At 36.4% G+C, this 16421-nt stretch overlaps 1 protein-coding gene across 1 annotated transcript in view; it reads right to left on the bottom strand.

Moving 5' to 3' along the window:
- The window catches only part of LOC138701982 (uncharacterized), an 86730-nt gene that overhangs the window by 57176 nt on the left and 13133 nt on the right, over positions 1 to 16421 (bottom strand). The window contains exons 4-8 of the mRNA XM_069829411.1: positions 11787 to 12158; positions 10313 to 10467; positions 6972 to 7146; positions 5910 to 6082; positions 2138 to 2293 (exon numbers count right to left, since the gene is read on the bottom strand). Coding sequence (XP_069685512.1) covers positions 2138 to 2293; positions 5910 to 6082; positions 6972 to 7146; positions 10313 to 10467; positions 11787 to 12158 — 1031 coding nt within the window. The remainder of the gene's footprint in view (positions 1 to 2137; positions 2294 to 5909; positions 6083 to 6971; positions 7147 to 10312; positions 10468 to 11786; positions 12159 to 16421) is intronic.

The raw sequence follows: 16421 nt of genomic DNA, 5'->3' as shown, positions 1-16421 counted from the left end.
CAGCGTACTCGTAATAATTAAGGACCGTACTTTGTCCTAGGGGGCTACAAGGTTAAGTATTACTGGAGTTTTTACTGTACCGGATGAGTTCGTTCATTTAGCAAGTGAAGTAGGCCTACTTCTCTCCGCTCACGCTAATCCTGTTTTGTCAAGTTGAGGAGAACGAAACATATATCTTTTTAACAATTACACTAATATTTACAATTTATATTATTTAAATTATGTAAACTATAATACGCTATTTTTACTATTTACATTATAATAAAGAATGTGACCCTACATTGACCAAACATTATTTACACTATTATGTACAGTGCTGTGTATTGTAATGAAAGGAATTTTCTTTCATAATACTGAAACCTACTTATTTTGTAAATAGTGTACAATACTGTATAAAGGGGCTTCAAACATTGGCTACTTTCAAAAGCCGACTGCCAAAAGACTGCTTTTCGCCTCTAGAATATGATCTTTCTTCAAATATAACTTTTGTGGAATGTGATTTTTATTTTTCATATACCTATCAATAATTTTGTGCGAGATCGTGCATATTTGCTTGTTTTCCGCACAGAACCAAAACGCGGTAAGTGTGAAATACCACATTCAGTATTCCCAACGTAACACACATAACAATTTCCCTCTTCTTACCGCTTAAGCGCGACATTCATTTTACTGCTTTTAACATATTATTTTTAGAGACGTTTAACATAGTAATAATTATAAATTGGAAACTTACCACTGCAATTTCACCTAAATTGCAATGTTAATTATTGTTTTTAAATATTTGCAAAAATTAAGTAAAGTCTACTACTCCACGAAACTTATTGCATTCCTGATACAAGTAACATTAAGGAAGCCGTGAAAAAATCAACAAGATTCCAGATGCCGATGTTATTACTGCAATATGTTATATAAATAATATTGTTAAAATATTAAAATGAAAAATAAAGCATTACATAACCTTACCGTTTGTTTTAAGTTCACATTTATAGATTGGGGGGGAAGACAGACGTATATCATGGCCTGCTGGAGTATAGTAAACACGGAAAACATTTTATAGCAACAATGTTGAAGAAAGATATTTTGGTTTTCCGAAGTTGCCGTCATTAAACAGAAACCAAGATGGAGATTTCATTGCAACTAATTAGAAATTCGTCTTTCAGGTATGTAATAAACGATCTTCGCACAAAATAATGTATGATACAGAGCGGTATGTTTGTTTTCATGTTCTCGGAAATTAAAAAAGCTCAACTACGTTTCGCTTTTTCAATCTTTTCCTCGACCATGAAAACGTCAACATACCGCTCTTGTAACGTATATTACTATTATCGTCCTTCGTTATGAAATATAATTTTTTTATACAAACTGTCTTATTTAACGGTAAATTGTAATTGTTTAACTCTTGGAATTACATGTAACTAAACACATCTACATTTTGCTATTATTATTATTATTATTATTATTATTATTATTATTATTATTATTATTATTATTATTATTATTATTCCATTGTTTTCTGTGCTGCTGTACTTCTATATTTGCTGTACATTTTTATACTGGTTGAGTGGAAGAGAAGGCCTCATGACCTTAACTCTGCTAGTGAAAATAAGTGAATTAAATAAATGAAGAAATAATTTAAATTGTAGAAAACATCATCGTAGTATCAGTCTTTATTACTATAAGGCATTGTAAACAGTCTATGAGGTCTAGCTTTGAATCATGAATAGAATGTCAACTTCAGCACAAAGGAGATGCGTCAAATATGACATCACGTCAATATAGTCTATGAACAGCTAACCTTATATCCGTACGCCCTGTTGACAAAGTACAGTCCCTATCAATAATTATTCGCAGTAAACTTGAATTGTTTTCTTCTTAAGAATTTTTTATTTGCAGTGCAGTCAAATTGTCTATATGTGTCTATATCATTTCGTAATAACCGACTTATAATGGGATGAAGAATAAAGATCTTCATAGTCTTTGACAGTAATAAATTCTCAAAGTGATAATGTTCCTAAAAGAAGCATATTCAATCCATTAAGTTAACATTTTTTTTTAAATACATAGTTACAGATTTGTGGATTAACACTGTTGAAACAATAGTAATGCCACGTTTCATTTTAATAACTTGATGAATTACCTGGAATCCTTTGACTTTTATTAACTCTTTAGTTCTGTCAACAATGTAGAATTTTCCTTGCTCGTCATAATATCCCGTGTCTCCTGTGTGTACCCATCCTTCTCCATCAATAGTTTCAGCAGTCGCATCAGGACGGTTGAAGTATCCTTTCATGACCTGACAGAAAAAGAAATCAGTGTTTCGATTGGAGCTCACTTTCTTTGCATTATTGAATCCACATTAATACTAAATCGATTGTTTGGACGAGTTATCAAATGTTGTGAATATGAAACATGGAAGGTCTTTCAGGACGGGGAAAAGGTGTTGAGATGTACAGCGAAGTAACAGCCGCCAACAGTTGGATTGCTAGCAAGAAAGGGCTTTGGACTAGTGAATGGATATCTAGCCTGAAAATGACTGCAAATTTAGCAACTTTTCGTTCCGTCAGATCTCTTGACGATACGCGGTGCAGGCATGACTGCCCAGAGATCGAAACTTTACCACACGTCTTGGGATTCTGTGAACAGGGATTGTTCTTGAGGAACACTAGACATCATCTTATAAGATCCAAAATTGCTGCCGCATTAAGAAATAAGGGTTGGATAGTAGAAGAAGAAATCTCCTGTTTAGCTGAAAATGGATCAACGAGATGAGTGGATATTTTAGCGTACAATGCTGACACTAAACAGGGCATCATTGTTTTGAAGTGGGATGCCATCAGTCAGCAGCGGTCCACCATGAGAAGAAGTTGATCTATGAGCCTACAGTCAACAATTTCAAGTTGAAATATTCTTTAATTCACTTTGAGGTATTCGGCTTTCTCATAAGTGCTCGAGGGACTATACCAGCTATTTTCGAAGAATTTCGAAGCAGTTTCCTCTACCAACATCTCTGAGGGATGACATTGTGATATGATAACAGTGTTAAAAATGCTGTCAAATCCTGATTAATCACATGGTGTCACATTAATGGCAAGTGTAATTTTTCATGCCCTTTTGTTTCTTTTTTTCAATTTATTACCTATGTTTACACACACACACACACACAGATATATATATATATATATATATATATATATATATATATATATATATATATATATATATATACAGGGAGTTTCCGGGCTAGTGTTACAAACTTTCAGGGATGATGAGGAAGGGCACATGTATCAATTTGAGATCAGGAACCCTGGTCCGGAAATTACTGAGTCGAAAGTTATAAGCGAAATAGTTCTGTGGAAATGAAATAATTTCATTCCTCTGTACACCTTATTTATGTGCATTTATCTGTACATCTTACACATACTGTATTTATCTGACGTTGTTTACGTTGTCTATTTACAGTATTCCATTCAGTGCGCTGTCTGAGGGGTGAGGACAGGAAAAAGGAATGCAGATAGCGTAGTGTGTAACGGACACGGTCGGTCCTGATATTATGCACGTCTGTAGACAGCAGTGTATGTGTACAAGTTGCAGTGTCCAGTCGATCAGTCCTAGTGAAATGGAGGAGTACACGAGAGCGGAATATGCAGACCTGATTTTCGAATACGGATGAGCCAATGGGAACAGTAGACAAGCTCACAGATTGTGTCGGAACAAGTACCCACGTAGGAGACATCCGGCCCATACCATCTTTCCACGACTGTTCCAAAGGTTAAGGGAAGGAGGGCACGTGGTGCCAAATTACAATTCCATTTCCACACAACTATTTTTGCTTATAACTTTCGACTCAGTCATTTTCAGACCATGGTTTCTTATCTCAAATTGATACATTTACCCTTCGCCATCACTCCTGAAAGTTTGTAACACCAGCCCGGAAGCACTATATATATATATATATATATATATATATATATATATATTAGAATATACTGAGTCTGTAAAGGAAAAAGTTGCTCATATTGAAGTCCGGCAAGAAGAATAAAATGGGATGTTACATTTCCAAATGCTCTTATTTCTAACTTGAATAACCGTGTTATCAATATTTACAGTAATTAATGAGGAGTTTAAAAGTCTTTGTTTTGAATATTTCCACTTTAGGAAAGAGTGCGACAAAGAAACTTTAGTGCGTAAAACAAACTTTAGCAAGTCAATTCGAAACTAAAATGACAATCGAAATGTGACTAGTATAGTACAGCTGACTTAAAAAGCATTTACGAGCCTACCATTTCCCTATTATTTAGAAAAATATAAACTTAGAGAAATTGAAGCAATAGGCCTTATGATAGGAGCCAGAGGAAGTAAGTATTCCTCAATTTGTAAAATTATTTTGGCAAACACATAATCTAGAAATTCGTAAATTGAACTGTCTTGTGTTGTTAGGTATTAAATTATCTACTCGTATAGTTATTCTAAGAAACCATTGCTATAACTTACAGTTGTAAATTTTTATATTTCTATAGTTTTATAAATCTTTGTAACGCTCTTGTTATTGGTTTTCAGTAAGGCTTATATGTGCAATGTTAATTTTCTTTTATGCTTTCGCACAAACTGTTAGCGTATACTTTGTCCACATGGCAATTCTCTAATGGGGAAAGTTTCCAATAAAACATATTTGCACTCCAAGAATCAGTAACTTTAATGGGAACGACCTTTTTTTCTCTGCGGCCGCTATGAAGACGGAGCTACGATTTTCCTTCGTTGTTATGACATTTGTACCAGCAAGGAAAATTGCGAAAGAATCAGCTTTTGAATGGCTATGGAATCTCTTACATAAGTTTCATTGGGACGTTTCCAAAAATAAACGATTTTGTAAGAAATGACAGGGATATACATATCGTTAGATCAGGATGTTTACTTATCCTTTCACATTAACTGCAATACGATTATATTGTTGTTAGTTATACGCATATTTGACTCTATCCACTTTTCTTCCATTATTTGATAGGTCCTCGAATTGCTATTAGAACAAACATACATTATATTTTTGTGCGAGATCGTGCGTATTTGCTTGTTTTCCGCACAGAACCAATACGCGGTAAGTGTGAAATACCACATTCAGTATTCCCAACGTAACACACATAACAATTTCCCTCTTCTTACCGCTTAAGCGCGACATTCATTTTACTGCTTTTAACATATTATTTTTAGAGACGTTTAACATAGTAATAATTATAAATTGGAAACTTACCACTGCAATTTCACCTAAATTGCAATGTTAATTATTGTTTTTAAATATTTGCAAAAATTAAGTAAAGTCTACTACTCCACGAAACTTATTGCATTCCTGATACAAGTAACATTAAGGAAGCCGTGAAAAAATCAACAAGATTCCAGATGCCGATGTTATTACTGCAATATGTTATATAAATAATATTGTTAAAATATTAAAATGAAAAAATAAATCATTACATAACCTTACCGTTTGTTTTAAGTTCGCATTTATAGACTGGGGGGAAAAAAAAGACAGACGTATATCACGGCCTGCTGGAGTATAGTAAACACAGAAAACATTTTATAGCAACAATGTTGAAGAAAGATATTTTGGTTTTCCGAAGTTGCCGTCATTAAACAGAACCCAACATGGAGATTTCATTGCAACTAATTAGAAATTCGTCTTTCAGGTATGTAATAAACGATCTTCACACAAAATAATGTACGATACACGAGCGGTATGTTTGTTTTCATGTTCTCGGAAATTAAAAAAGCTCAACTACGTTTCGCTTTTTCAATCTTTTCCTCGAACATGAAAACATCAACATACCGCTCTTGTAACGTATATTACTATTATATGTTGTGTTATTAAACAAACATTAATAATTCCTATTTGAATGTTTTTGCCAATAGGCTATCACCTGCGGTCCTCGAATGCAGATTTCACCCACTTCTTGATGTCCCAAAGCAGCTCCAGTTTCGGGATGCAAAATCTTCATCTGTGTGTTAGGGGTAGGTCCTCCCACTGATTCGCAGTTGGTAGCATCCTTTTCCATATGTGCCCCGATACCTGTCGTCTCCGTCAAAGCGTATCCTACAATAAAATTATTTTTTCTATGATAGTGTGCAAAGTTGCATTTTACCCACTGTTATCAGTGCGTAAAGTGAGTCTTTAAAACACTGGTGCGTAAAAAAAGTATGTAATCACTTTAGGAACTGATATTCATTTTACGCACTGCCAAAGAAAATGTAATATTCAATGTACAAATAAAAATTACGCAATATATAAATGGCTGCATCCTTGGACTTCAATTTCATGAAAATTTTACAAGCTGTTTTCTCATACTTTTTTCAACACATTTCGTCAGGTTCGAAGTGTAAAGGCTCAAAATTTTTTTGCTAGGAACATCAAATTTTTACTGCATGTTCTATAAAGTATGGTTAAGAAATTAGAATATCAGATTTTTATATGTTAATTACTGTTTAAATTAAAAAATAATTTGTTTAACAATAGGTACTAGAAAATCACAAAAAATTTTTTGATAAAATAATATTTATTTTTCTATTCTAAGGATATATTTCTAAAATATGAATGCTTAGTTCTTTTGTAGGCACATCAAAGATACTATATTTTTTAAGTTATATGTTTAAAGATTGTACGAGGATATAGATTATGAATATATCCCTGGCTAAGTGTTACAAGGGTGTATGTAGTAATATTTCTGATATAGACATAGAACCTTGTAATATTGAGCCAGCGATATGCCTCAACTTTTTTAGACAAGAGGCATAACTCAGAAAATAAATAGGTGACATACATGCAAATTTGTGGCATGTATATATCATGTGTGGAATATGTGTGCCAAAAATGAACCAACTAGCTCAAAAACTAAAACGTTAGAAATTTCACCCACCCCTATTAAATATGCAAATTTTCTGTTATTCAGTGAAAAACTCATATTACTGATAGAAGTGGACGTTACCTTGAATGACGGTAACTGATGTTGATGTCTTTTCTAAGAAACGTTCGATATCGAGTTTTCCCAAAGGTGCAGCACCACTTACAACGCACCTCAGAGATCGGAGATGTTCTGCCTTCAAGGCGGGCTGAGAGGCTATGAACAGTAAGATTGGTGGTACCAAGTATATAGAATTTACCTGCAAATGAAAAGCAATGTATTAAAATATCTCGTCATCGATGGCTAAGAAGTGATACCTCGTATCTACAAAAATGGTCGTTTAATTTAACACATTATTATTATTATTATTATTATTATTATTATTATTATTATTATTATTATTATTATTATTATTATTATTATTAGTCCACACCTGTGGAGTAACGGTTAGCGCGTCTGGCCGCGAAACCAGGTGGCCCGGGTTCGAATCCCGGTCGGGGCAAGTTACCTGGTTGAGGTTTTTTCCGGGGTTTTCCCTCAACCCAATACGAGCAAATGCTGGGTAACTTTCGGTGCTGGACCCCGGACTCATTTCACCGGCATTATCACCTTCATATCATTCAGACGCTAAATAACCTAAATGTTGATAAAATTATTATTATTGTTATTATTATTATTATTATTATTATTATTATTATTATTATTATTATTATTTAGAATAACTATGTTATTATGTTCACTAAATTGGACAGTTCTAATATTTTGTTCTCGAATAGAAGATATTGCAAAGCTGAAACATGCACAAAAAGTTTGCCTTTTTTGAGATAACTTAATTTTTAAAACAGTTTTCTGATTCACCTGAAAATTTATAGATACGAGGTATCAGTTCTTAGGCATATTGTAAACCTAAACAATGCAGATGTATGTTACTGCAAATCATATTGTTACTTATATAATGCAATGGAAATCTCTATATGAAACACACACAAACTTACAATAGGCCTACTTTCGCGTGAGAAAATTTCTTTATAATAAGTTGTCTGATATGCCAGCATTCATAACAATTTCAGAATGACATTGACTATACTTATCTTCAGAATGAATTTTAAAAACTCCTATGGTGTTCTCGTCGTAGAGAGATAGAGTGAAGATTAGAGAAAGCTGGGTTTGCAGTGAAAGACTTAACATTGGTCAGAAAATTATGGATTGAATTCCCTCTTTTGTAATAATGTGGCGAGGAGTTGCAATCTCTTTCAGTCACATATTAAACAAGCATACATTGTGAACTTCCCTGGTCGCTTGGTCAGCACGCAACATACAAAAAGGAACGAGCCCCCGTCCTTTGGACGGAAGACACGTTTCCTAAGGAACCCGTATGCAAAGATTAATCGATGACTTATTTGTATAGATTTACCTCCGGGAGGCATGTCTCAGCACCAAGAAGTCGTTGAAATCAATTATTTCCCAGGGAGAAATTCGATCACTATTCTTTCATTAAACATTATATTCAACTTATTATAGTATAATATAAAACTTACCTCTTGGTGACATGTTGCGAATATTCGTCTTATTTAGCATTGTATTCCAATAATCTTTGCTTTTAATTGTCCAAAAGCATGGAAATTATTTAAACATTTCTGTAAATTCTAATAGAAATGCGTCAGATTACTTTCTGAAATTTGTACTTGCCGCTATTTCGCTACAGAAAAGTGCTTAAAACCAGTGACGAAATCTCAACCCTGTACATCACATATTCATTTTGTATGAGGTCTCGCCCACCTCATAGAATAGTACATGACTACTATGAAGTAGCCAATATGTATTATTACTATTTAATACGAGAAAAATTCGTATCGGCACCGGGAATCGAACTCAGGACCTCTTAGCTCTGCGCGCTGAGCGCTCTTTCCGTGGACACGATCCACGGCGCCGGCCGAACCCCTCTCGTAATGCTTTTTACGGCCTTACTACCTGCACTTGAGACGATACACGTCATATATGCAGGGGCGCATATTTAAATGACTTTATGGCCATATTCAACATCAGTTTGTGACAACTGCTAACAGTTAATACATCACATATTCATTTTGTATGAGGTCTCCCTCACCTCATTGAATAGTACACGACTACTATGAAGTAGCCAATATGTGGGCCAGACCTCATACAAATGAATATGTGATGTATTAACTGTTAGCAGTTGTCACAAACTGATGTTGAATATGGCCATAAAGTCATTTAAATATGCGCTCCTGCATATATGACTTGTATCGTCTCAAATGCAGGTAGTAAGGCCGTAAAAAGCATTACGAGAGGGGTTCGGCCGGCGCCGTGGATCGTGTCCCGGCATAGCTCAGTTGGAAAGAGCGCTCAGCGCGCAGAGCTGAGAGGTCCTGGGTTCGATTCCCGGTGCCGGTACGAATTTTTCTCGTATTAAATAGTAATAATCTCAACCCTGTGCTTTCAATATCGTTTGTTACTTTTTCTTCTGCTTAATTTGGAGAGCGCTACACTCGGAAAAATTGAACTAGGTGCTGAATTCTGAAGACTTAACCTTAAGGTCAAGAGTCTTAATACTTTTCGCCCATACACGAGAGGATTTACCTGTGGGTTTAGGTTCGTACACATTTACCTCCAGATCCAAAACTTAGGTAGATATAAGTACAAGCCGTCCTCACTGGCAGTCATTTCGGCACACAGTATCCTCAAGCGTAGTTTCATTTCGTCTCACATTTCCAATTGCTGTGTTGCCAAATTCATTTGTGTGCCCAATTGACATTAAATTTAAACCGAATTGAAATTGTGCCCAAATGATTCATAATGTGCCTAAATGACCGGCAGCCGGATGAGATGAGATGATTATGGAGTTGTTTGGATGCCAAAGGGTAACCGGAGCTCCCGGAGAAAACACCCGTATTACCTGGACCGCGGGCTTGGCCAACACAAATTATAAATCGGGGGTACACCGGGATCGAACCCGAGTCAACAGGATTATAAGTCTAGCGCTCTAGCCACCAGAACACCGTTGCGAGTATTTCTTCGGTATGAACACTAATATTAAAACTTCTGGCGTGATTTAACGAGTAGGGATCACAACATAGAGGTGGATTCTAATTTCTCTTTGGGTGATTACCTAGCTGAATTTTTGTTAATGTTTCCTCCAGCCAAAAACCTTATAATTCTTCAAATCATTTCGTCAAAATTTACCTCACTAAAATCAAATCCATTGACGGTACATATTCTTACATATGATACTGCGTTGTAAAGTAAGAGATTCAAATTAGTCTATGAATAATGGAGGGATGCTAAATTGTTGGTGACAGAAAAAAAGTGAAATTATTCCACTTCGAAAATCTTACCTTGAAATCATTTTTGTCCATTTTGGAATTCAGACCTTTTTGAAACTGAGCTACAAGCACGATACTTACATCGTATTTCTCAAGTAGTTTTACAAAGGTCTTCGGTTCAAATTTGGGTATTGTAACCAACTTCGCACCATGGCACATATTGCTCAGCATCAATACACACATTCCATATATGTGATAATAGGGCATTAACACTGGAGTGATGTCTTGATGTGACCCTGTAACATGCACATAAGAAAAGCATATGCAGAAAAATAGATCAACATTTTCTAAATTTTACAAAAGGTTTTTTTTTTTTTTTAAAAAGTGCTATTACTGCAGCATACATGGTTTTTATTTGAACTGCATATTTTTGTGTACTGATATTTTTTTGTTTGTTTCCTTCGATCAAAATGAAAGTTCTCAAGGTACCGATGGTTTCTAAAAACAAAACTGCAATGAGCCCATATGTCCCTCAGCATGTGAAGAACCTTACAGGTATGCAAATCTAGTCTTTCAGGTGAAGCTCCCTGTAAAGCAGATTTGAATAATTTCAAGGGAAAAATTGTTCCGGGGCCGGAAGTCACACAGAGATTGTGTGCACTCGATGTGGGTCTCTGGCGTTTCGTCAGCCCACGTGAGTTGTGTGGATATAAAGGGAAGGGTTGAGACGGTGACGGGTGGAGTTCCCGGGTAGCTCAGTTGGCAGAACGCTGGTACGTTCAACCAGAGGTCCCGGGATCGATACCCGACCCCGGAACAATTTTTCCCTTGAAATTATTCAAATATGCTTTACAGGGAGCTTCATCTGAAAGACTAGATTTGCATAATATATACGTCACTGTGTACGTTAACAGAAAACCACAATTCCAAGTCACACAGAGATTGTGTGCACTCGATGTGGGTCTCTGGCGTTTCGTCAGCCCACGCGAGTTGTGTGGATATAAAGGGAAGGGTTGAGACGGTGTCGGGTGGAGTTCCCGGGTAGCTCAGTTGGCGGAGCGCTGGTACGTTCAACCAGAGGTCCCGGGATCGATACCCGGCCCCGGAACAATTTTTCCCTTGAAATTATTCAAACCTTACAGGTATCTTTTCCATTTACGAACAGAAACAGGCCATTGACAACGACTACTAGATAATACAAATCCAGAGAAAAAGTATTTCGTTAAGAGACTATAATAATGTATTTTTTTCGAGTGACACCATTCAGCACCCATCGACCCATCGACAGTACTAGGAATAGAACTATTTCTAATCACCGGGCGTCCCCATCCACGTGGGAGCTCTTTCGTGAATATTCATATAGAAGTCTGCTAGTCTCCACTCGGCATCACCGAAGATCGTAACCTTACCCTGAAACTTTTTTAATGTAACGACGGAAAGGGTAATGTGAAAATAAAAGAGTTGAAGAAAACGGCAAAAAAAACTCTCATTCACCTAAGTATCATTCCATTTAAAGCTGGGATCAAATTCGTGTCCCTGTAATGATAGGCTAGCACTCTAGTACTGAGCTACCGAAGTGGTTAGTTGGACTAATTCTCAAGAAATAAATACTTACCGACAGCAGGCTGAGTTAAACATATTTCTGTGCGATTGTTCTGTTGTTCACAGCCAACAGCTAAGTGCCTTTGACTGAGCATAACGCCTTTGGGCAGTCCTGTTGTTCCACTAGAATACGGAAGTATTGCCATATCGTCAATATTTCCAGAGAAACGGACATTCGAAGTATCTATGCCGTCCTGCAGCAACTCCATCAGGTCTATAGCTCCATCCGGTAACTGAGACCTCTGTTCGAATCCTGGTGCTATGATAACAAGAGGTTTACTCTTGCCAGCGACCATATTGAAAGCTTTAATTACTTTTGAATGATTCATAGAGATTGTCACAACCGCTTTTGCCCCCGAGTCTCGAAGCTGGTGTGACATTTCATCTGAAACAAACAAAAATAAATTGAGGGAAAGAAGACAGAGGACGGACACTGGAAAGTTTTCTTTTCTCAATCGTACTATCAGGGACTGGAATGCTTCACCTGCAGACTTACTAAAGGCTTTACCAACAACCAAAAATATATTTAAAATAGGCTTAAGGGCTTTACTAATAGACGGTAATTATAGACAGTATGTAAAGGGTGTAAATTATATTTTGTTATTGAAGTGTTGTATCAGTGAAGAATTATGTCGTGTCAGTGAAGTGTGTTGTGTCAGTGAAGTTTGTTGTGTAAGTGAAACGTGTTCCTGTCAGTGAAGCTTTATAGTTTATAGTGGCAGTGCAAAGTATTTGAACAGTGAAATGTTTTTGAAGTGTTAGTGAAATCAGGATAGAATCAGTGAAATGTGTCGTAGTTCCAGTGCAGTGAGTGAGTTGACAGCGAAATGAGTGTAATGTGGAAAGGTAGCTTGTGCAGATATGAACATTATCATACTCGTGGGTTTTGGTTCGAACTTAGGTTTAAGATACAAATTAGACTTATTTTAAATGTTATTTTAAGTGATCGTGCTTCATTTAATTTAGGATATTCCCTATTATTATTATTATTATTATTATTATTATTATTATTATTATTATTATTACTATTATTATTATTATTATTATTATTATTATTATTATTATAAATTATTGTTAGTATTAATTATTGGTATTATTATTAACTGTATTTGTAATTAACAAGTTTATTATTGTCATTATTGAGTGTAATTAGTTACCACTGCCACCGGGTATATACCCATTGCAGTGTGAATAAATACACACACACATACACACAACTCTCTTAATATATAGGCCTATCATATATAGGAACATTTTTGTTTCTTAAGAATGATATAAATGACCTGCACTATGTAGGCCTGTAGCCTGTCATTCTTTATTGTTTTATTTTAAATGTTATTGCTATCCTATTGTAAAATTCTATGTTCTTCGGGCGACACAAGTAAAATTATAGGCGTGTCGGTTTCGGATCCATGAAGGGCTACTATTCTCCAGTACGGTTCTTTACATAGAAAGATGAAATATAAAACACACTTTTCATTCACCAACCTTCTTGACAGATTTTGATATCTCATACGGAGTAAATATAAAAGTTATTGTATAATTACGTAAGAAAATGAGTGTGTAACCCAGTCATTTCCAACTGGCCAACCTGTGACGTCGGAGCGCGTTTTACTCACTCGGAGTAGAACTGAAAGAGCACGTGAGGGAGGGCACCTCCCCTATTTAAACATCTCCATCCCTTCCAATGCCACGCCCCTTACATTTCCCTCTTACACATGCTTCCCCTCTCAAAGAACTCGAGTTCAGAGACGTGTGGCGTCACAGAGCCAGGAATTGGAAATGTCTGGTGTAGCCTCTACGCCTGGCGGAAGTGAAACTTCTTTAGCTGTTTAAATTTGTATTAATTTTTTTAATGTTAGTGAAATGAGAGGCGATAAATTAACGTTAAATTTCAAATTTTTATACTCATATCAGTGCTCTTTAGAATTTGAACAGGAAACAATTTGTTTATTTATTTTGCTTGGTTATTTAACGACGCTGTATCAACTACGAGGTTATTTAGCGTCGATGGTATTGGTGATAGCGAGGTGGTATTTAGGCGATATGAGGTCGAGGATTCGCCATAGATTACCTGATATTTGCCTTACGGCTGGGGAAAACCTCTGGTAAAACCCAATCAGGTAATCAGCCCAAGCTGGAATCGTACTCGCGCCCGTGCGCAACTCCGGACCGGCAGGCAAGCGCCTTAGCCGTCAGAGCTACGCCGGTGGCTACAATTTGTTTATAAAAGCAAAAATAAGATATGAGAGATGAAGCACGCAAAACCAAATTAATTGATTATACTCGTAAATTGCTTTTCAAATATTTGATGAGCACTTTTATTCCCTTTAAAGTCCTTGCGTGGTAAACTACGATTTGTTTCTAAATCACTGACACCAGGTGGATCAGGCTTTACATTCCATGGTTGCTCGTTGATTATTTATAGTGTAAGAACGTTCACTAAATCGTTGACACTTTGTAACTGAACTGCAGATATATATATTTTTTTCCCTTGCCCTGCATTCTCGCACTTCTTCCAGTCTACCCTTTTCTGCTTTTGGCTCATACTTTCTTGCACACTTTCTTTCATGTCACGCTCTCGTTCGTGTAACCCCGGATTTCGGTATGTTTTCTAGAAAAAAATTCTCAGCAATGTAACTTCATTTACTGTTTTAGACTATATAACGTCACAATGCTATACAGAAGCCGCACTTCTTATTGACAGCCCCACTGCCAGAGTAATTCATGGGCTAATTTGTGCAAATTAGTGGAAAACCGCAAACATGATCAGCTTTATTTGTAAACAATCTCGTAGCAGTATAACCCGTCTGATGAAACATTGCAGTTTTCAGATGAGGGCGCTCGTGTGTCGCGAATGCGATCCGCTCAGTCTCGATGCGTGGCGAGTCAGCTGGAGAAATGTTTGGACAGTCTGACAATAAAAACATCAACAGCTGTTATGAACATAAATACAATTACCAATACCATAGTTGAATTTACTTTTTCTGTCATGTACGGTATATAAACATACTTTATTCCAGAAGTACATGTATGCCCGTGGCAGAGGTCTCAATTTCATCTGCACTATCAGTTGGATTGCCTTCGTCTGCTGTGTATGTGCTCCTACCTGGCCTATCATAATCCATCTCATCTTCTTTACACTCTTCATCACTAATCACAATGCCTATATTTATTACTACCCTTTCTACTTCCTCTTCCATTAACACGTCACGACACCAATATTCGTCTTCGGTATGTTTAACAGGTTGACAGCATTTTGTCCAGACTTATTTGCTGATTTCGCTTATTGATTGTGCGGTCATTTGTTTCAAAACTGACAGCCTCCAGAATGTATCTTTTTCTTAACAGCATTCAGAAGCTTGCGTAGAGTCGGAATTTCTTTACTCTTCTCATAAAACTCCAAAAAAGTTCTGCGGATGACACAGTTTTTCAAAATCATCGAGTACAATTTTCTTTGGATGTGGGCGGCTTTTACCAGGAGTTGAAAATTGTCCTCCAATGCGCTTTGCTTCCTCACCTCCTTAGCTATAGTACGTATTGTTCTTTCACTCTTCCCCACCGCCGTTGCTGTTCTTTTCACAGCGTTCGTTAATGGAATGATAAGACCTTCCTTTTTCTCTTCTTTACAAAATTTTAGCACATTGTATACAATCTTTCTGCTTTGCGAGTGTAAGACTTCGCGTGACGAGTGTCTCGGCGGAGTTTCCATTCGCTCTTGTGTACACACACACTTCCGATACCGACTAGCAGACTGAACGAACTGAACTGAGGCATTTCTTTACTGCAGCGCTGTGCGTAGTACGTCAGAACAGGGTGACGTAATGCAGTATCGATCGCATGTTTATGTTCAAGCTTACTCTACCTGCCGTCTGCAATGATTTTTCAGACGGGTTATAACGCGCAAAGCCCACTTAAAACGTCCATCACAGAATTTTGTTTCACAGCGTTCTACTCGTACCTTGCTTAAAGAAGTTTCTTAAGAAATGTACAGAGTGGAAGTGAAATAGCTCTGCAGATTTTCAGTCGGAATTGATCATACTGAATAGTATAACAAAGAAGTCTAAAACCATATCGGTGGGAAGTTCATAGTTTTCGAAAAAAGAAGTTCCCCCTCCCTCGAAAAGTTTAACGTCGTCGTTGTGGATAATGACTACGCACAGAATTTTGATTTCTGTCAATCCTAATAGAGAATGAAATGAAGATTTATTATAAAGATAAATACCAACTTCACGATATCAGTGTCACGGGATTGATGTTTGGAGCAAGAGGAACGATACCTAACTTCTCTTCTCAATTCTGTAAGACCTAAGGATTGCACAAATCTTTTCTAAATGAACTGGCCCTCCTCATAATTAGAGAGTCAGTCAAACTCTTACGGAACCACCTGTATGGACTCTAATTCAGTGCACTGAAAAAACTGATGCGCCATTATCATTCTTCTCCTTGTTAGCTTATTCTGTTAATTGCCATTGTTTGTTTGTTTGTTTACTTGTTTGTCATTTTTCTCACTCTGTTATCTTTCATCATCTATTTGTTCTTTATATAATGGCAGCCTCTAATTTGAGGAAGCTTTATAAATATAAATAGAAATAGAAATGAATACAATATGTTACCGTGAATCTTATTTTTAAGCATTTTCGGTGTT

This window comes from Periplaneta americana, chromosome 6, assembly GCF_040183065.1.
Source record: "Periplaneta americana isolate PAMFEO1 chromosome 6, P.americana_PAMFEO1_priV1, whole genome shotgun sequence".
NCBI lineage: Eukaryota > Metazoa > Arthropoda > Insecta > Blattodea > Blattidae > Periplaneta > Periplaneta americana.
The sequence above is the reverse complement of the archived record's forward strand: the minus strand, read 5'-3'. Positions and strand labels throughout refer to the sequence as shown.